The sequence below is a fragment of the Spodoptera frugiperda genome, chromosome 6 (genome assembly GCF_023101765.2).
Source record: "Spodoptera frugiperda isolate SF20-4 chromosome 6, AGI-APGP_CSIRO_Sfru_2.0, whole genome shotgun sequence".
In the NCBI taxonomy this organism is placed as follows: Eukaryota; Metazoa; Arthropoda; class Insecta; order Lepidoptera; family Noctuidae; genus Spodoptera; species Spodoptera frugiperda.
Window position 1 is genome coordinate 5649675 of NC_064217.1, and position 22474 is coordinate 5672148.

At 35.5% G+C, this 22474-nt stretch overlaps 3 protein-coding genes across 3 annotated transcripts; all 3 read right to left on the reverse strand.

Annotated features, from left to right (window-relative positions):
• Nucleotides 1-678: 678 nt before the first annotated feature.
• LOC118267871 (brachyurin) lies at nt 679-3448 on the reverse strand. Its single transcript, XM_050694435.1, has 5 exons — nt 3173-3448; nt 1975-2248; nt 1719-1817; nt 1292-1485; nt 679-870 (listed from the first exon to the last, which is right to left on the reverse strand). Exons 1-5 carry the CDS (start codon nt 3431-3433, stop codon nt 766-768), a joined length of 933 nt encoding a protein of 310 aa, XP_050550392.1. The 5' UTR covers nt 3434-3448; the 3' UTR covers nt 679-765.
• A 4139-nt stretch (nt 3449-7587) lies between these two features.
• On the reverse strand, nt 7588-9371 carry LOC126910780 (brachyurin-like). The gene is made up of 5 exons (XM_050694456.1): nt 9134-9371; nt 8636-8909; nt 8414-8512; nt 8080-8273; nt 7588-7729 (listed from the first exon to the last, which is right to left on the reverse strand). The coding sequence occupies exons 1-5, from the start codon at nt 9332-9334 to the stop codon at nt 7625-7627; spliced, it is 873 nt and encodes a 290-aa protein (XP_050550413.1). The 5' UTR covers nt 9335-9371; the 3' UTR covers nt 7588-7624.
• Nucleotides 9372-16202: 6831 nt separating this feature from the next.
• LOC118267870 (transmembrane protease serine 9-like) lies at nt 16203-22236 on the reverse strand. Its single transcript, XM_050694490.1, has 11 exons — nt 21989-22236; nt 21341-21620; nt 21157-21255; nt 20839-21032; nt 20327-20428; nt 19517-19568; nt 18127-18347; nt 17667-17940; nt 17405-17494; nt 16784-16977; nt 16203-16512 (listed from the first exon to the last, which is right to left on the reverse strand). Exons 1-11 carry the CDS (start codon nt 22220-22222, stop codon nt 16408-16410), a joined length of 1845 nt encoding a protein of 614 aa, XP_050550447.1. The 5' UTR covers nt 22223-22236; the 3' UTR covers nt 16203-16407.
• Nucleotides 22237-22474: the final 238 nt, after the last annotated feature.

Below are 22474 nucleotides of genomic sequence, written 5' to 3' on the forward strand. Positions count from 1 at the left end.
GAGCAAGTGTTGTGATTAATACTCATTCCTTCTCCGAAATGAAATCTTAGGGGCTTGAATCTAGCCGAGTTCCTCGTCAAACAGTTACGTGACTAAGGGGATAACATTATAAGTAATTTAGTATGTCTCACGAAAGTTATAATAAAATGATAGCCCTTTCCAACCGAGTTAAAATGATTTTGAGTTTCGACTTTACGTAATTCTCAAAAGTCTCTATATCATGAGTTTATCTTTTTGAATATTTTTTTTCAGGACCTCTTTTTTAGTCCTGGTTGCAAAAGGATAATGAAAACTTCGCAACCGCGATCTATAATTAAAAAGGTTGAAAAAATGAGCCTCGCTGAAAATTAAAGTATTTTGTAATGTGATATTAGCGGAACTATTTTTCCTTATTTATGTCCCCTATTTCCAATTCCTCAATCCTTGTTCCTCAATTTCTAAATCTGCAGTATTTAAAGTATAACCCGTCAACTCGTTTGCCACAATTAATAACAACATCTCATATTAATTATAATACGATATCAGAAATATGATAAGAAACCACTTAAACACGATTGTGCAACTGTCGCACTTTTCCAGTTATCTATTAAATGTCCTGCAACAAGTATACAGTATAATTCTGGTTGGTATAATGCTATCATGCACCAGAATTCGATCACAAAAAATAAAACAGAATAGTATTCTTTTCATATATTTTTTTAATTACCTAATAAATAATTTATGTACATGTTATTTACAAGTCTATTAGTTTGTAATTTAATAAATTTATAGGTGTTGGTTGAAGAAGTCCATGAAAGACGTCACACGAGCGTAGGCAGCGGGCATGACGGACTCGCAACCAAGAGGAGAACCGAAAGAGGTGATACCAACCTGTAATTAGAAAAAAAGATATAATAATATACATTTGTCACGTACCTAATGTATTGGAAATGTAGTCTACGGTGTACTATACAAAAGTATGAACATATATGTGTCTTATGAACATTAAATCTCTTAATAATATGTTTTAATCGTTAAATTTTTCGGAGAATATCACAGGAAAGTTATAATAACGTTAAAATCACCCTTAAAAAGTTTTTCAAGAATGATTTTTGTTGACACTCTAGGTATTCAAAAAAATCTTAATGATTAAAAAAAGATTACTAGGCAGTTTAGTTTAATGACAAAAAGCTAATTTTAATAGTTTAAGTATAGTTCGTTTATCCTATGTTTGTAAATACCTACATACAATTTTTTATGCTTACGAAACAAAAGAAAGATGACTAGTTTTTGAAATAAAAAGTATACGTACCAGAAGGGGCTGGCCGTTCCTGTTAACCACCAAAGGACCACCAGAGTCTCCTTGGCATGTGCCAGGACCGCCGATACCGCTGGTGCAGATGTTAGAAGAGTGCAGGAACAGGGGGAAGGCGAATCGGCAGACAGAGTTGGTGATCACACTCAAGCTAACGTGGCTTAGAACCTGGTTGACTGTGATGTTGATGTCTGAAAAAAGTTAGGTACACATTATTGCACACTATTATAGACTGTAAGACCCTTTTGTCTGTTATCGATTGTGAAAAAAATTGCATCACAATCGATAACAGGTTAAAGAACCTCGGTAGAAAATAAAGGATTGACTGAATAAAAGATATTTCGTAGTCTTCCTTGTCTCATAAGATCGTCAAAATTTTGAATTTTCTAGTAAGTATATGATGAAGGAATATTTCAATACTTACTGTCGCCAGTTTTGCCGAAACCAGAGGCAATTGCAGTTTCTCCAGCAAAGTCTTCGTTGAGTTGAGATCCAGAAGGAAGAGCAACAGGTGAAATTAGGTCTGAAAGAAAAGAAATATTTTTAAAATCCAAAAAATAATGATACTATGGCTAAGACGAACATTATCTGGTATAAAATATTCCCTATAGTGACCTTTGCGAGTATCTGGCAAAGGTATTATTGTGAATGTAATTTAAATGAAAGCTTATTTTACTTACTTGAGAAAGCAACGTTGTGGGGAAGATAGATCACAGCAACGTCATTGCGGGCATTGGATGGGTTCCAGTTGGGATGCACGGCTACAGCGCCGGTAACGATCCTAGTTCCTCCGGTGAAGAGGGTTGAAGAACCGAGGACGACCGTAAACACGAATGCTTGGTTTTGGCCATCGTACCAGCAGTGAGCAGCAGTGAGGACTCTGTTAGCACTGACAAGGGAGCCTCCACAAATACCAGTACCATCTATACCAAAGTAGGAAGCAAGGAGACCAGCCTGGGAAGAAAAAAACAGTAAATCAATAAACATTATATGGCTTTCTTAGATAAATGTTTTAAAATAAAGTATAGGGTTTTGTTGTCTGCCTCGTTGATCGAGTGGTCGCAAGTGGGTCTGTCTAGTAAGGGACATCCCTTAAGGTCTCAGCACACATATGGGATCGGAAAGGGATCGTAACCGTAACGCCTTTCGCCTCGCTGTCAACCAGGCGTCAACCTACCGTATGCACGTAACGAAAGCGTATCAGCAGTTTACGCCTGTACGTCAACTCGGCTACGGCTAGGCGACACCGACTAGACTAACACGATATTTAGTCGGTACGGAGAGACGTAAGCGCGGGGACGGAGAAACGTAAGCGTGGGGACGATGAGCCGTAAGTGCGGGAATTCAAGTTCGGAGCCTGTTCCGAGGCGAGGCGATTACGTTATTATTCCGATTAGTGTGCGTTGCAGTAGGGAGTTTAATACAAACCATTCTGAACGGCTCGAGGCGATACGGTGACGATCCCTTTCCGATCCCATATGTGTGCTGAGACCCTTACCCGACAGGCCCGGTTCGATTACCGGGTTTGGTAAATAATTTATTGGCTATTTTCGGTTTTTCGAAAATTCAGAGTCTGACATTGTGCTCAGTATATTATGGCAATAAGCTCACCCACTAGTACATGGGATTTGTAACACAAATAGTGAAAGGTGGATGTACATTGTGCAGTGGAATTACATGCCATAATTTGCACTTCCGCCTACCCGTTAGGGGATAAAAGTTGTGTAGATACAAAAATACATGTTGTTATTATAAAAAAAATGTCACAATAATATGAAGTTTATATTTAGAGATTGAACCTTTGGAAAAAAAAACAACCAGGATGCAAATTTAAACTTAAGTAAATAAAGCTCAATGTATTATGAAGGTTCGTCATACCTGGTATGGGAAAGCGCCGACAGCTGAAGGGCTGCCACCAACAATTCTGCTGCCAGTGGCTTGGCTTTGGGCCTGCTCCTCTATCTTACGAAGTTCTTCAGCCAATGGGATGGCGTACTTCTTAATGTACCCAAATGTATGGGCTTGAGTGTTAGACTCAACATTAGCGTAGGCAAGAGTTGCCAAAGCGAGTACAAATAGGACCTTCATTGTGCTGCGATCTATTTCCAACTGTTCTATGATCTCAAACGATAAATCCATAACATATTTATACGATGTTTTATCATTAGCAAGCGATAATTTCTTGATAAAAGTTAATAGACCTAACAAGATGTGATCCTTATCTTGGGTTTGTCATTAACTATTTCCTTTTATTATCGTTATCTATGCAATAATTGTTCTTTGTAAACAAACAAATCGTGTAACAAAAGTTCATTAAAATTACCTAAACTAATTTTTTGTTTTAATAAAATCTTAACTATTTCAACGACTTACTGAATGCTGTTGACTACTAAATCGTTTATTCATAGATTTTTTTTTTTCACGCTAAAACATGAAATTTTTTAGTAAATTAATATTATTTACTACAAATTTTTTGCTTGTATGCTATTTATTCTACAGCTTAATATGAAAGTTTATTTCACTCCGCTAACTAACCGCTAAGTCTTTTTAACCATTTAACATATTTCCATGTACCTGCCACTCATGTCGAATCGCTGCGACAGAGAACATGCATGATTTTTTCTTTCTATTACACGATTGCTCCTCCTTATTTAGTGTAGATATATGTTTTTGTTTTGTAGCCGCCTGCTAGGGGCACGGTATTATATTTAATTGGGCAGTTAAAGGTTTAAAACCGGTAAAAACATCTCACGGGTTCGATTGCGGTACGGAACAATTCTTTGTGCAATTCACTACTCCTAATTTACGTCTGCTTGTAATATGCATTGTGCATAATACGATATTGTGTACTTGTTCAACGTTTTTTCACAAAACATACTCTAGATTTTTTGATAGATTTATTTTTTTCACTAGTAATCGTGACGAACATCAATTTTATTTTATTAAAGACTCTATAAATGTACGTGGTTAAATTATAATAATTGTTAATTAAAAATCACGGTTTACCCACGTAAATTAATGGAGACTTTACTATGAGCAGCGTGTGCTATCAGTGCTACGTCGCGCAGCCTACTGATCTGATTTTTTCCATTAATTTATTTGAGTAAACCGTGATTTTTAGTTAATTTAGTATGTCTCACAATAGTAATTATAAAAATATAATAATTGTTTTACATGAAAGTACAACAAATAATGTAATGGTTTTCAAATTACTCGTTTTCATCAAACATGTAGACAGATTTTCATATGATATCTGATGAAAATGTAACCCGTAGCAACCCTTTGCCCATTTTTTGTTATTTACAAAAATGTATTATTTTTGATCTCAACCCATCAAAATAAAATAAACTTTTAATAATTATTAGTTATAGATAAGTGAATACTTGGGAAAAAATGATTACGTACACTACTACAGTAATTAATCGATTAAGTGGAAAGTACGTTTCATGATAAGAAGAAAAACTGGGTTTTCTGAGGGAACTACGTCTAAGATTCTAGATTTACTATGAATCAAAGTCCATTCATTGTTTTTTAATTGATAAAGTGTCCTTACTTTAAAAGTGAATACAATACAGATAGGTGATTCCTATTAACATTACTCGTATAATATAAACATGTTATTTTTCTAATATTTCTAATTGCAAAGAAAAATATGTAATTTTCTTCTTACTCTGTTCACAAATAATTTTCAAAGTTTGCATGCCTATTTTGTATCGTCTCTTGTTAAGAATTCCAATACTTTTAGGATACTAGGTAAGAACACTTTACTACCAACGTTTTTTTGGGGGAAAAATCATCCAATGACTTTTCCCGCCTTGGGTGAGGCGAGAGGGAAAGTCAGACTCTTACTGACTAAAAACCACCCTGTTCCTTCTTCTGCCTTTCGAGCCAGAGTACCGGTAAACCCGCTAGGTAGTCCGCAGCTCGGGATCAGGCATCAGCCCATCTATGGTGGTCTAAAGGTGCTTTAAGGCTCGCGTGGAACGCGACGCGCCATACACACGTATCTGGTTCTGATTGAGTGGCGAGCTCGCCTTGCCGGCCATCTGCAGACCCGCACTTTACTATCAACCTAGAAGTGTTTCATACATTCACACTGTCACATTTTCAGAAAATTCTTATTTTAGCTAAGTCGCTTAAACTCCATGGCCATTTAAAAAAAAATGTCATGCTACAATTCCCATACCGTTACGTATTTCATTTACCTCCCTCGCTGGTTAAATTGTGGCAAGTGTTACTGCTAAGAGACGGGTCTCAGTATTTATTCCTGTGTACGAAAAATATTATTGTTTCTTTGTTTTTAAAGAATTCCAAGTAACAGCATAGTTTATATACAATAGGATCATCCTTATTGTATGAGACATTTAACATAACTGGTGAAAAGTAGATGGGCTTAGTCTACCTCATCGGGGATCAAGAGACGTGGGTGACGTTATGTTATCTTTCTCATGTATTTCTTGGTTGATTATATATGTAACTCGGATTATATGACAAATAGTAAAATTATATGTATAAATAATTACTTTTTTCACAAAGTCAGAAACAATCGTTTTGAATAAGTGTTGCATGATATTTTTAGTGCTGACTTCATTTATTATTTCTTTGCCAAGTTTTAAATTCAATAAGCAGAATTATTTAAGTATAGCTTTTTTAAAACTGTAAAAGATTAACTATTTCTACTAAAAATATATATATTTTTTTGGTGGAATTAATATTGTCGCCCCTATTCACCTCATTGTACAGAGATACAGAGATACACGTCATGAATTCTTTCAAATATACATAGCAATAGCTATATTTGCTGTTAGTAAACAGCGACATCTGTGGAACTATGAGAAAACTACAATGACAACAAAGCTTTGTAGAACCGTGTAGTAAAGTGCTTGTAAATTAATTTGGGTGTATAAAATGTATATTATCACGTCCTACGTAGTTACAAACCCAAATCGTGACATGGGTATTTGAAAGCCTGTCCAATAGATGTCATATTTATAAGTGCGATGTTTCTTCTCAGATTCTTTGGTTAGGATAAACTAAATTGATCCAGCATTTATTTTAAAGTATAAAAGTGATATTTTGTACATATAATAACAATCAATATCTGAATAACTTTTAATTGTCACTAGTTTACCCAGCAAACTTCGTACCGCCTCAAACATTTTTTTCTCACCTTTTATAGACCTGTTCTAGACTTCCACAAATAATTCAAAACCAAAATTAATCAAATCGGTCCAGCCGTTCTCAAGTTTTATCGAGATTAACGAACAGCTGTTCATTTTTATACCTATATAGAGATTGATAGAAGAAAGATTGAAAAGATGTTTATGGTATTTGATTTTTTTAATATGGCTGTTTCAGAATAATATTACAAGTTTGGAAAACAGTAAGAAACATAATGTTTTTATATATATTAAATCTCTATCAATAATCCTCCATTTTTTAAATTAAATTTCCATATAATTTTTGAGATTTGAGTTATCATATACCTAATTGGATTTTCTGACTCAATTGTTATCTTAATCAATCTACTTAAATAAAGGTATTTCCACAATGATAAGTAAGATTAATTACACGTGTAGGTAAATCCCAGGTGTTGGTCACATATTGATAATAATATTTATTTGCATAGGCATAATCAGGTGGTACTACAAGTATGTGCCCGATTCAGTTCTAGGAAACGGCCATATCACATTGTTTTGGGATCTATCTACCATCACTAACAGGACTATTGTAGCCAATAAATGGAAATGATGACACTGACTAGTGTCAAAATTTACTTTTCTACTCTACAAGCTAGCTCTCTACGAGTGCTAAATGTCATTATGCTACAGACTCAGAGATTTTTAATCTCACACGGTGTTCTACTTTGTGTTTTATGTAGGTTTACGGCGCATTAAACATTAAACCTATAACCAATAAACTACGGATCGGATTTGCTTTCGAGCCGTAGAATTTTGACATAAGCTCCATACAAAATGAGTCAAAATTCTACGGCTCGTAGGCACATCTACCGATCCGTGTTTATTGGAATGCAGCTTTAGTGATTTCATGTTCTACAGCTGAGTCAACCTCAAAAAATGAAACAATCTGAAATACTTATTATAATGTACCTATACAATTTTTTTTACAACATTCCACATACATGGTTTTGTTTACAAATCTCTTAAAATACGCCTATCGAATATAATGAGGAGTTTCGACGTATTTGTGAGTTTGAAATCCAAGTTTCATGTAAACAAATCCACTTCAAACATTATAGGTATACAGGAAGTCAACGATGGCAATAAAACAGATTTTAAGAAAAACTTAAATTATATTTGTTTAGAAAATTTACAAGTGCTGGTTGAAGAAGTCGACGTAGGATGTGACTCGGGCAAAAGCTGCAGGCAAGCTAGCTTCGCAACCAAGAGCGGATCCGAAGGAGGTAATACCAATCTGAAAATAGAAAAAAAACAAAGTTAGAATAAAATTATTTAGTCAAGGCATAAAAGAAAGAGATTTACCATAGTCCAGCACAATAATAGTACATACTAGCTCAATTTACACCCAATACACGCCTGTTATTAAACGAAACTGGCATACAGTTTGAAATAATCAATGCCCCAACAATCTACACTTTGGAACGAGCAAATAGCTTCACTAGAGGACTGACCGACAGACAGACGTTATTAATATTATTATATTTGCTTTGACGTTCAAAAGTGCCTTCTTGGTCTATTTGAAATAAATGATTTTGACTTTGACTTTGACTTTCAAGTTTATTTGAAATAAAAAAAATATCTCACCAAGACAGGCTCGTTGTTGATAGTAACAGCCAGAGGGCCACCGGAGTCACCATTGCAGGTGCTGGAACCACCAAGACCGCTGGTGCAGATGTTAGTAGAGTGCAAGATGAGGGGGAAGGCGTAGGAGCAAACGGAGTTGGAGATAACGTTCAAGCTAACGTGGCTCAGGAACTGGTTGGTTGAGATGGAACCTCCTGTGAAGAAGAAAGACATGCTAGTTTTAAATAAATGTAATATTTTCCTAATATTTTGAATATTATAAACAGGAACAATGCGAATTTAAAAATTATTGCATAAAATTACATTATGTTGTAAATACTATCACAAAACTTACCGTCGTTGGTCAAACCGAATCCAGAAGCAATGGCGGTAGCGCCAACGAAATCATTGTTCAGTTGATCTCCAGAAGGCAGAGCAATGGGCTTGATGGTGTCTGGAAAACCATAGATAAACGACATTAAAAATTTGTACAAATATGTTCTTATAACTTATAGATATACATATAATGTCTATTCAATTATTTTCCCCAAAGAATGGGCAAAAGGTATTTCTTTACCTGAGAATGGAACTGGGGTAGGTAGGTAGATAACAGCAACGTCGTTGCGGACAAGCACAGGCACCCAGTTGGGGTGAACCATGACAGCGCTGGTTTGGATCCTGGTACCGCCAGAGAAGAGTGTGGTGGAGCCAAGCACAACGTTGAAAAGCCAAGCCTGGTTGATACCATCAAACCAGCAGTGGGCAGCGGTGACCACTCTGTTTGCACTGATGAGGGAACCTCCGCACACACCGGTGCCAGAGATACCGGCGTAGGAAGCGAGAAGACCAGCCTATAAAGCATAAATAATATTTGCGTTTGGAAGTACTGAATTTTATATTACTCTGTTATTACATAAATAAAATATACAAACTTGACATAAAAAATATCCTTCTATACAAAATTTTATAGAAAATTTTAATGACTTTGAATGATGAAGGTTATTTAAAGATTACCTATTAGTAATTCGGTTATGATACATTTTACACAACACTAATACATTAAGTGGACACTAACCTGGTAGGGGAATTGACCAGCACTAGATGGGGAACCACCAACAATTCTTTGCTGGCTCATCTGTTCCTCAGCTTTGCGGATCTTCTCGGCCAATGGGATGGCATAGTTCTGGATGTAACCATACGCGGTGTTACCCTCTAGGGAGGGTTCTACGTTCGCGTAGGCGAGAGTAGCCAAAGCTAGGACAAGGAAGACCTTCATGGTGATACTATAAAACAATCACTGAGCAACAACAAGATTATGGATGTTAGTATTTATATTAAATCGTTAACAGATTGACCATTACGTAAAGCATCACGTCATTATTAATATCAATTAAGGCCAAGTTCTCACTAAGTGGAACTTTTGTTCATGATTAGGTATTTGTTTAATTACATATATATTTTATACATTACATATATGACTATAGTCTATAATTTAAAATATGCACTTCAACGTACATGTACAACTCGTGAGAATATGTATGTGAATTTTATTCATGCTACACAAAATATATTTAAGGAATATGTAATATACAGGGTGTCCCTGAAGTCGACGTCCAACAGGCACCAGATGATCGGCAAGGTTCCAAATGTTACTAGAAAAATATAAAAAAATCTAAGTCCTACAGTTTTTAAATTACAGTGACTTATGTGTCCTCCACGAAAAAGTACACCCTGTGCCAGTCTTTTGACTCTTGTTGCTACAAATCTTTATTTTTTCGTCTGCAGTCTTCCTTACATTATCCTGAATAGTGCTCCAGTAATATGGAATCATAAATTCTTAGCCAACTGCTTTAGATTGGAAAACATTGTTAGTTTTAGAGGAACCAAATACTCTGAATAAAATTTTCACCTTACTTTAAGTGACTGTACTGAATAAATTATGTATGGCGCTAGTAGTGGCAAATTTCACCAAAGTTGGCGCATTTAATAAGGATTATAAAATGGTATAGCACTTTGCACATTATTTCTTAAATTCGACACAAAAAAAGATTTTTCAATGAAACTCCGTTTCGATGAATTTATTTGAACTTAGTAAAAATTCTTCTAGTGTAGTCAAATCATACGTTATAACCTCGTATGCACTAGACAGCACTTTGCACGCTATTTGATATCATCATGTTGAAAATCAGCGAGGATCTCTTGTCAAACAACATTGTCTGTTTACCCGTGATTTCGCTTGCAACATTCGTCGGCAATATTATCGCTAGACGAACTGGTGTTGTGCATCTCGAGCCATCGTACCCGGGCTTCGGCATTTTAGCTGAGCACTGGCTTTTTTGCACCGTGTTGATTATTTATTTTTTAAATTAATTTTTAGTTTACCTGCAATTCCTTGTAATGGTGCAAATAACTCTTTCTCGACAAACTAAGGAATATTTGATGGTTCATCCCGCATTTGATCACAAGAACACGTAACTTAATCGGAGGATTCATCCATTTCTTTTTTTCTTGATGGGGATATGACGAGTAATTGTGCGTAAGAACTTATGTACACCATAGCACTACCGCGTCGATATGCTGTGTACATTAATCTGCCACGTCCGTTCCTTTTGATTTTACTACACATTTGATAATGCGTTTGATGCACTATGAACATCATATTGCAATCATTCAATATTATTTAGTGAAACATGATACACAACATCAGTTCCTCTAGTAAGTCTAGTAATATTGCCGACGAAAGCTGCAAGCGAAATCATGAGTAGACAGACAATGTTGTTTGACAAGAGATCCTCGCTGATATTCAACATGATGATAACAAATCGCGTGCAAAGTGTTGTCTAGTGCATACGAGGATGTAACGTATGATTTGAGTACACTAGAAGAAATATTAGTAAGTTCAAATAAATTCATCGAAACCGAGTTTCGTTGAAAAATTTTTTGTGTCGAATTTAAGAAATAATGTGCAAAGTGCTATACCATTTTATAATTCTTATTAAATGCGCCAACTTTGGTGAAATTTGCCACTACTAGCGCCATACATAATTTATTCAGTACAGAAAAGTAAGGTAAAAATTTTATTCAGAGTATTTGGTTCCTCTAAAACTAACAATGTTTCCCAATCTAAAGCAGTTGGCTAAGAATTTATGATTCCATATTACTGGAGCACTATTCAGGATAATGTAAGGAAGATTGCAGACGAAAAAATAAAGATTTGTAGCAACAAGAGTCAAAAGACTGGCACAGGGTGTACTTTTTCGTGGATAACACATAAGTCACTGTAATTTAAAAACTGTAGGACTTAGATTTTTTTTTATATTTTTCTGATAACAGTTGGAACCTTGCTGATCATCTGGTGCCCGTTGGACGTCGATTTCAGGGACACCCTGTATAATATACAACACAATGAATAGTTATGTATGAATCTATTTTAAGCCTTATTAACTTAAGTTCACCTGATCTAGGTGTGCTTGTAACTCCCTGCCATCCCGATCTCATGAGGTAGTGCATTCCAGAGTAGGATCGTTTGAACGAAAAATGAGCAATGCAAGAAATTAATAATACCTCTGAGTTTGTTTCGGCATTTCTTCTCAGAGTAGTCGGATAGGAAATGCCGGTCTCATCTAGCTATTTGAAATATTGACGTGTAAAAGTGTTATTTTATAACCTATTTACAGAAATAAATATCATTTATCATTTATAGCAAAGCCGGCGAACTCTGTTTCGCCACAAATGATTTAAATTTTCCTGCTTCTCTCTTAAATATTTTCCTGATTTTTTCTATAAACCTCACGGAGCCCGAGACCTTTCCAACGAATGCAAAACCGTGGAAATCGGTTCATGCGTTCTGGAGTTATAGCGTCAGGAAGGAAAACCCAACTTATTTTTATATAATAGATAATGCGGTGAGTAGGACACTGCAGAAGACTATTAATAGAATAGAAGACATTTTTTTTTTTGTCATGATTTGAATAGAGGTATTAAAAATGAGAGTACAGATATGTAGCCATTTTGACAAGTAGAAGAGAAAAGTATGGTTAGGGAAAATTTTAAAGTTCTCTTATAATTATACTCCTGTCGCTTTCACAACGTCGCGCCACCCGCGGTTCTTCTTCGTAAAACCAGAGGTGTTGTAAAAACGCAAGATTTAGCATGTAATGTCCATTTTTGTATATTTTTTATTCATACCATTTAGTCTTCCAATTAATTTCACAATCTATTTGACATCATAAAAAATAAACGTTATCTTAATACTTTGTTTGTGATTTCCTAATTAACTCAATTAATCTAATCTCTTACTATGTGATAAGAGTTGTAATCCGATATTATTGTTAGTTATACCTATATACGTATGTTTTTATTGTACTGCTAGCTACTGCTTGCGGCTTTGTAGGTTAAAAATTAGCCTATGTTTTATTCCAGAAAACAATCTATCCCTGTTCCAAATAACATCCCGATCCCTTCAGCCATTTTGACATGATCGAGTAACAAACATACACACAAACACACAAACTCGCATTTCGTCGGGGGTAGTGCAAAACCGCGAATCTACCAAAGGTAAAGGCCGCGTAACTGCATTTGATCTAATGGAGGCCCGGCTTCAAAGCGTTGAACACAGGCGCAAGGTCGCAAGCCTTTCCGTTTTTTACCGGATACATTTCGGAGAGTGTGCGGGGGAATTGCACAACTTGATTCCTCCTAGTCTTTTCCATCATCGAACCACAAGACAATCGGCGAGCCGTCACCGTTTCATGGTAGATATCCCACCCACTCGCACGAAGCGCTTCGCTTCAAGCTTTTTTGTGCGAACTGCTAGTGAGTGGAAAGCCTTGCCGGAGTCTGTATTTCCTGATGGGAAACCTGGGTGTCTTCAAAGTCCGAGTGAATAGGTTGCTTATGGGCAGACGTGCTCCACCGTAGGTCGCATCATCACTTACCATCAGGCGTGATAGCGGCCAACGTCGGCCCATTTAACATAAAAAATTAAATAATTTTACAGGAGCAGGTTAAAACTCTTTAATATCGTTATTTTAAGGGCAAATGGCCTCATTTTTACATAGTTAGTAAAAAAATATGTTTTCTTTGTATCTTTACCATAGAGTCACGTCAACGAGAAGAGTGCCAATAGGGATCTAACGTGAAATGCCTGCGAAATTAAAAATTGGCTACATTTGTCAGATACGCGGAATTATCCAATGCTAGTTACGCGGATTTGCACTATCCCCGACGATTTATAATATTTAGATACCTACAATGGTTTGAATTATATCTCAGCTTAATGTTAGTATGGATAATTTAAATTGCATAGAAGCAATTTTGTGGCGTCATGATTACAATTGAAAATCAATTACTTTAATATCATTTAGTCCAACGGTTTTTTTGTCATTAATTCATTTTAATCTTATTAGTGGGGAAATTGGCTTTCTGAGTGAGATTATAATTATGTTATTTGTGTCTGGTTTCCTCCAGTTACCTTTTTTTAGAGGGGAAAAATTATCCAACCTCTTCTTCCGCCTGAGCGAGGCGAGAAAGAGAGTCAGACTCTTACTGACTAAAAACCACCCCATTCCTACTCCTGCTTTTCAAGCCAGGGCCTCGGTAACCCGCTAGCCAGTACAGCTTCGGGTTATATGTGCCTGCTACGTGATATATTACAGTTCCGATTGTCATACCTACTTGAAATAATCTACATTGCTCTATCAATTAATACTTGTAGTTTTTTAATCACAGTCTATCTTCATCCCGGAAGGGATATTTATAAGTACCTAAATCACATTATTTATAATAATTATGTATGTCATCGTTATAAATGTTAGAAATAATTGATTCAACAAATATGTTTATGTTCAATAAATGATTTTAAATAAATTAAATTTAAATTACATAAATGTAGGTTTTAATTCGCTTTTATTCGGCCTGTCTGGAAGTCGTTAAGGGAGACCTATGTTCATGAATGGACGTATTGTTGTTGATATGACGAGACGAAATTAAATGGCATATGTACTATGGCATTCTAGTACCAAGTTATTACCACCGTTGAGTAGGTACTATTAGACTGCACGGTTGTAGTGTTTGGGTGACCGATTGCAGTGTAACGTATCGCGGCCGGCTTCGATTTTTGCGCCGGCCAAAAATTGATAATGGTATTTTCTGAGTAAATGACCATTGTTAGCCCGGACTTCTGGAAGTTCGGCTGTGTTTCACCCCCATGGCTGGGATAGTACATAAAGACCTCATTCGAGTCGTGCGCGGTTATGCCGTCCCATCGGGTACTATAAGACTGCACGGTTGTCGCAGTGTGGTTGGGTGACCGGCTGTGTGCAAAGTATCGCGAGTTCGATTCTCGCGATTCTGTGTTTGCGCACAGACTTGTGCACTAAAATATCTCCTGCGCAGTGGGCTAGACTAGTCTCTGTGTAACTACAGGCAGGCAGACTGGCTACCGTGATCGAAATCGATCGGGAGATTTATATTTGTATTTAATATTAGTTCAAGTTAAGTATATATAGTTCTATCTCAGCAAATGTTTGTTTCAGTCAAGTACCATGTGTGTGTAGGTCGTTTGTTATAGGTACATTTACAATATAAAAAAATCTTTATTGGGTTTTCCTATCTGAATAATCTGCGAAGAGTATTAAGATAAACATAAAGGTCATAAGAGTATTAATGAATCTATTATCATATTTAACAGATAAAATCGTATTTAAGATTTTGGTTCTCATCATTATCCACCATTATATAACAACTTTATAAAAACAACATTTTTTTCTAAGTACATATGTGTGCTCCATCCTTGGCAACAACTTCGCTTCACCGTCCTGGCAGTAAGCGGGTTAGTGGCCAAACGCAGATTTATCAACGTTAAAAAAATCCCACGATATTCTGCTGCTCATAATCATAATCTCCACACCTGGCTTGCGAGTCGCAGACTGCAATTTAAGAGGTTAATTTAAAAATTAACCTCTTATGATTTATCATAGAACGCTGCAACCCGGCTCCTTTCAAAAATGCAGTTTCTACGTTCTGATTTAAAGTTAATAAGCTTTATTGTTGAAATTCTCCATTATAATGCGCGCAGAAGTAAGGGAAGTAAGCGAAGTTAGCTGCTAATATGGCGACAGGGGTGAGGTTTGTCTACAGATTGCACCGATATAAGATTAGACCAAAATAACTAATCTCGAGATATCGTGAAAAATAATTGTTAAATTAATGAAAATAATAAATACGAGTAAAAGACAAATTAACTTTTAGAAGTTTAAAATGTGCGGCCAAATACTTCCGCGTGCACTATTATTATAACACATAGGGAACAATACCCAGTATGCATATAGCAACAAAATTTATTCCTATTACAAGGAACTTATAGTATAACTAACGAAAATAAGTCTGTGCTGGGTTGTATGTTAACAGACGTGTCTGCAGCCCGAAGAATCAGATTTTTTCATTGATAAAACAATAATAAAATGACACCATTTTGTTTAGTTGGTAGCATCCTCAAAATGAAACAATACTCTTACGATTATGATCGTTTATTTATTTACCTTACTAATTAATTAAATATCAAATTAGAGAAAAAAAGGAAACATTTAAAAATATAAAAAGCAGTAACGGGATAAATCCAAGCTACGCCGGTAGCTTAATACAGCGGGACAATACGCGCCGTGTCCAGAAGTACTGCCTTCTGCATCAGGCTCTTGATCCAACCATCTAACGTTAGCCTACTCAGGTGTGGGTTGAGGCATTTGGCTATGAGGCCATTGGCATATACGACTATCGGCACAATGATTGCTGAATCTACATCCCACATGTCGACAACCTCATGAGCTAAATCAAGATATTTATTGACTTTATCTTTTTCAGATTTTTTATTTCTTTTTCTTTCTCTTACGATTATTATTATAATAATGTTGTATAATATTTTGAAGTGTAGTATCAGTAGAATATTTTTACCACAGATTGGAACTGGTAATTACCCACATCAACAATTGTCTTAATTTATTTGGTACGTTTTGAAAATTCTAAGAATATTAGTATTAACAGCAAGCAGTAATAGCTAAAAATGTTCATATTAAACGTAGATAAATGTCCAAAACATGGATATACAAAATATTATTAGATGAAAAACAAAAATAAAACAAGTGAAATAAAAAAATAGAAACGTTTTATTTTATTATTTACAGGAACGACTATATAATGTTTGTCAGCCTTAATTTTTAATCCTTACACTGAAGGAATTTAAAATACATAATTAATATGAAAATATTGTTTATTTCGTTGTATGTAAACGTCCGTGAAAAAGATGGTAATATTTCTTTAGATGGTAAGTTTGTTTGTAAGTTTTTCGAGAAATTATTGGTGCTGGCTGATGAAGCTAGCGAAGGAGGTAACACGAGCGAAGACTGATGGCAGGTTGATTTGGCAGCCGAAAGCGGATCCGAAGGAGGTGATACCAATCTGTAAAGATAATTGATAATTAAAAATCCATTTTGAAGTAATCACACTTTTACGCCTCATTTAAAAAAAAACAACGGTGCTAAGATGATACGTTATTATAATACGCGTAAACAATTTTCAATCAAAAGAAAATGTCCTAATTGTTTTGACAATTATTTGTGAACATCCATTAGATGTTAGTTTTCTTCAAACACTCTCCTTTTATTTTAATTAAAAAGATTAGGAGATAACGAAGCATGTAAAAGAAAGTTGAATAGGAAAAAATACTTACCAAAACATCCTGTCCATTCTGGCTAGCAACAAGAGGACCACCAGAGTCACCGCTGCAGGTACCAACACCTCCGATACCACTGGTGCAGAGGTTAGAGGGCTGGACAACGAAGGGGAAGGCGTAGCTGCAAGCGCTGTTAGCGATGACATTCAGGCGAACGTGGCTAAGAACCTGGTTGGCGCTGATGCTTCCCTCTAGAAATTAAATAAAGAAAATTAGAAAACAAAAGAAACAATTAGTAGTAGTTTAAATTTTAACTGCATCGAGATGCAGTCAGAGAGTTACTGTTAAAATAATAAGGTTAGTGTATAACACCAGTGCTCAATAACTCATGGACTAGTCTATAGACTAGTCCATGTTATTGAGCGCTCGTGTTTTTGATTCGAGCCCATTCAAGTTGTATAAAAAGCTATTTAGTACCAAAATTTAGGTCATATCATTATGTCATTAGATCAAAATTACCCAGATTACTTTAATATTTCTAATAAAATAGGAAATGCATTTCAATCAGCTGTAAAACTGATAAAAAATTAGGCTTAAGACAAGATCTAGAAGTTTCTATTAGAAATTAAATTTCTGACTTTATTGTTAAAATGACTAAAATTCTTAATCGATACTTACCAGAGCTTGTCAAACCATAACCAGATGCGATAGCTGATACACCAACGAAGTCTGAGGATCCGGTGGCAATAGCAATGGGTTGGATGTTAGCTGAAAATGGAAAAAATAAAAAAGGATAAGTAAATAGTAAATACAAACAAAATAACCATTTTTATATAATAATAGAACTGAATAAATATATTTTTATGAAATAGAAAATTGCATTCTTAATGGACTCAATTGTGAAACTGAATAAGAAAAATGTCCCTCTTTGATCACTTACCGGATAACTGCACAGCTTGGGGCAAGTAGAGTACACCGACGTCATTACGGATAAGAGCTGGGCTCCAGTTGGGGTGCATGGCCATCACACTGGTCTCAATCCTGGTGCCACCAGTGAAGAGAGTGGTGGAGCCGAGGACAACGGTGACCCTCCATGCTTGGTGCATACCATCGAACCAGCAGTGAGCAGCAGTCACAACCCTGGCAGCGCTGATGAGGGAACCACCGCAAACACCGGATCCATCGAAACCGATGATAGAGATGAGAAGACCAGCCTAAAAAATTATTGTACAGTTAGGGAATGTAATTTGAGCAGCAGCATAAAAAAGGAGTTTTAAGTGGAGCAGATTTAGTTTTATTATCCTTCAATTAACCATCTTCCAATAAACTATTTTTTTAAATAATGGAAATAGAAATCAAATGCATATATGCGATACAAAGAAACAAAGTAATGAACAAACCTGGTATGGGTATTGTCCTTGTCCAGCGGGAACGCCTCCAACAATTCTGGATTGACTGAGTTTCTCCTCAGCTGCCTTGATCCTCTCGGCCTCAGGGATACCATACTTTACCAGGTAACCATATGCGCTGTTACCTGGGTACCGGAGTTCTTCCGCACAGGCGAAACTGGCCAAAGCCAGGCAGACCACAATAAAAGCTTTCATCTTGATCACGGGCCGAACTAGATGCAGAGTGAATCCTTTTTTTATTATATAGTGGAAGTATAGATAATTAATGTCAAGTCGACGCAATTAATTGGTGATAATGTTTTGATAGGTGTACGACTCTTATCAAATATTTTCAGTGATTAACATTAAATTATCATGTCGAAATCTCAGAGCACCTTTGGATTAACATTCGCTATTGCATTAAGAATGATATGGATTTCAACCGATAAATAAATGGTTTTTACTTTTGGGGTAAACGAATGTTAAAAGATAGTATAGTTGGATAGGTTTTTCCAAATGCGCTTCCTTGTTGATACTATCAGTACAATGACCAATTATAATTCCGATGAATCCCAAATAATCAATGGGATTTAATTGGATCAGATTTGATGTGGCGGTAATATACGTAGGGTATTCTGGAAGAAACGAATAAGTGCAGAAAATCGACGAATATTTTCGAGAAAACGGCACTTAATGATGAATAATAATGAATCTCATTTCAGTTTAAAATAAGAATAAATTTGAAAACATTGATTTAGATACAATTAAAATACAATACAAACTACAATATATGTAGTATAATGTTCAATAAAATTTAGAATCTTCTTTATTGTGAAGAAAACATTATAATATTGCCCTCTGGTTTTCACGCGCTGATGTAGTGTGCATTGAATTTTACAATGATAATGCAAAATACTTTATCTTAATAAGTACAACTAATACCTAATTCTAGGTATCTACTGTGAGTGTGGGTTGCTACTCAAAGTAGATATTTATCGTATCCGTTGCAACGTCATATTGTAGCCGATAGCCTAATTTAAGGTAAGGCACTAGAAAATATCTGAGAATTTTATTTTAAGCCATCATCCATTATACAAGCAAATATTTTGACTTTGACGTAGACCTTTTTAACCCCTCCTATTGTGTCTCATATACCGGCAGACAATAGGTTAAACGTTGCCTCACACTACGATTTTTGCAGTGTCGTGGGTGCGTTTACAAACATACAATTTCACATACACATGACATCTAGATATCTGAACGATCGAAATCGATATCTATACGTCGATGGAACACTCCTTAAAATGTTCGAGAAATAAAACGTCACAAATGCTGAGATAAAAAAAATCACGATAAAATAAAAACATAACCTCAAATGATACACACAAAAATTATATCATACCTTTCGAAACGTTTTCCACAGAAACGTTCGTAATCACACCAACAGAACTACTCTATATAAATGAAATCACTTAAGATTGTCTTTTAAATAGTTATAGATTAGAATTACAAAAAAATATATGAATAAACAGTACTTGTTCTCCTCTCTTCAGAATGCTTGATAATATTTTATCTGTCTATTGAAATATCTTCAACGATATTTACAAATACTAGTATTTATCAGATATTTATCGGCCAACTATTCAGTTCATCTTTGTTTTGTTAAAAAAAAACTATTAAGGTTGTACTAAGTAAATTGTTTTGTTGACTTTTTGTTATATCAGTAGAGTGAATTATTTTATTATCATTGTGTTGTAGCTTTGTTTTTTTAGTTGATGCAGTGCATGAAAGTGAAAAAGTGATGAAAATGTTATCGGTTAGAACGGGTTTCTTATTCTAGGATGTAACGTGAACACAAATTCTAGAACCAATAGGAGCGTATATATTTCATTGGTCCAAAAGCTTGGGTCAAAATTACCCCTAGAGTCAAAGAAACCCGATCTTATGATAATTTTTTCCATAATTTTTGTACCACCACTCAGTGGAATACAATTAAAATAGTGATAGATCTACCAAAACTACCTATTTAAATCGCCTTTCATTTATTAATCGTAGCTACTATATTTATATTTTTAACTAGTGATTAAATAAAACACTCAATAAGGATTTAAAATTCCAATAAAAACCAATAAATATACTGATCTTTATTGTTATTTACTTGTTTTATAAACATTTTATTTAAATTAAAGGTAAAACATTTTTGTTTTGTTTAAATATGATTGTTGATGAAATCCATAAACGAAGTGACACGTGCGTAAGCACTGGGCATATTACTGTCACAGCCAAGTCCGTGGCGGAATGATGTAACACCAATCTGCAAACAAATAAAAACATAAAATATATAATATTCACAACAATATGTGGTTCACACAAAGAGTTGTTCCGTGCGGGAATCGAACTCGCGACACGTTGCACGGCAGCCAGTTGCCTAGCCACCACGCCAACCGTGCAGTCAATTATAAAGATGTAGAACAAAGACTTTTTATTTCTCGAAATTGTAAGTTTCTTCGCATATTACATTTAATCCCAGATACAGAGTCATTCATTCTTATAATTATTACTTAAAATTTCGAATATCAAAAATCCAATTAAGGCTTTGTCCGATACGACAATCAAATTTGAGATTACAAGCCAAACAGGCAAAAAAATAAGGCATATAATTGTTATTTAAAAACCGAAACTATAGTGTCGATTACAAAATATGTAATTTTAATCTATCCATACCAATACTTGTTGGTTATCCCTGTTGATGACAAGAGGTCCACCACTATCTCCTCCACAAATTCCTACAGTGCCGAGTCCACTGGTGCAGATGTTAGAAGAGTGTAGAACGAGAGGGAAGGCCCAGTTGCACTCACTGTTTGAAATCACACTCAAACTGACGTGGTTTAGATTCTGGTTTGAGCTAATACTACCATCTGAAATTGAAAGGAATAATTTTGTCAGAAGCTAAATCAATCATATAGAACTGATCTATACCTTTTCTTTTGTAAGCTGTTGTATTAAAATGAATTAAACATATTATTTATTGACATTACTCACCATTACTGGTAATACCAAAACCAACAGCAATAGCCCTTTCTCCCACAAAGGCCTCGAAAAGTTGAGATCCACTGGGCAGAGCGACCGGTGCAATATTGGCTGCAAAGAAATATAAACCTTATATCACTGCCACACAAATGCAATAATTGAAAATCAACAAGTATCTTATTAAATGTTCACTCACCTGACAAAGGTACAGAGCTAGAGAAATAAACAACAGCTACGTCATTGCGTGCAAGAGATGGGTTGAAGTTGGGATGAGAAGCAACTGCACTGGTCTGTATTCTGGTACCACCGGTGAACAGTAGAACGGAACCAAGAACTACTGTAAGTCGCCATGCTTGTACTTGACCGTCAAACCAACAGTGAGCCGCTGTTAGAACCCGACTGGGTGATATAAGGGATCCACCACAAACGCTAGTAGCTGGGTTACCCGCAACAGTGACGTCACCAAGAATTCCAGCCTGCAAATTAAAAATACTAGTTCCTGATACCTAGTTGACGCATATGCTAAGTTATCATAATGACTCATAACTTAATGATTACTATTCTAGTTAACACTTCACTTATTTCATAACTATTATGCGTATGTCATTTGAATGACGCTATCAATATGAATAGGCTGATATTAAAACAAAGAATGAAAGTAAACATTATTTTCCATTCTTGCTAAAACGCTATACTTATCACTATCTACATAAGTGCCTATTACCTGACAACTCTGCATTACTGAGCTAATAGCTCTTGGGAATAACCCAAGCCATACGCTAAACACAATGCCATAGGCGAAGACAGTTCACTATTAGATATGTATACAATGATAAAGACAAACCTGGAACGGGTATTGTCCAAGAGCAGCTGGCACACCTCCAATAATCCTTGATGCTCCTAATTGTTCAGCCTTTCGAATCCTCTCAGCTTCTGGAATCCCTATTTTTTGTATGTAGCCGTAAGCAGGACTCAGCCCAGAAAACTGCACATCTTCAGCGTGAACGATAGCGCCAAAAACAAAAAGTGCAACTAGGAACTTCATCGTGAGGAAAATTTCAACTAATGGCAATATCATAAACTTTTTATACCTTATAAAAAATGAATGATTGAAGTAAGAGTAGAATTATATCGCATAATCGCACTGATTTAAAGTAGCTATCAATGTATTTAGCTGATAGGTTATCAAACTTTTGTAATTTATTATAGTTGTTTACGAAACTACTGAAACATTCACAGACCATTGTATTTACGACATCTTTGGCTACCTACTTAAAAAACAGAAAAGACGTCATTTTTATATCTAGACATTTTATCAAATAAAAGGAAA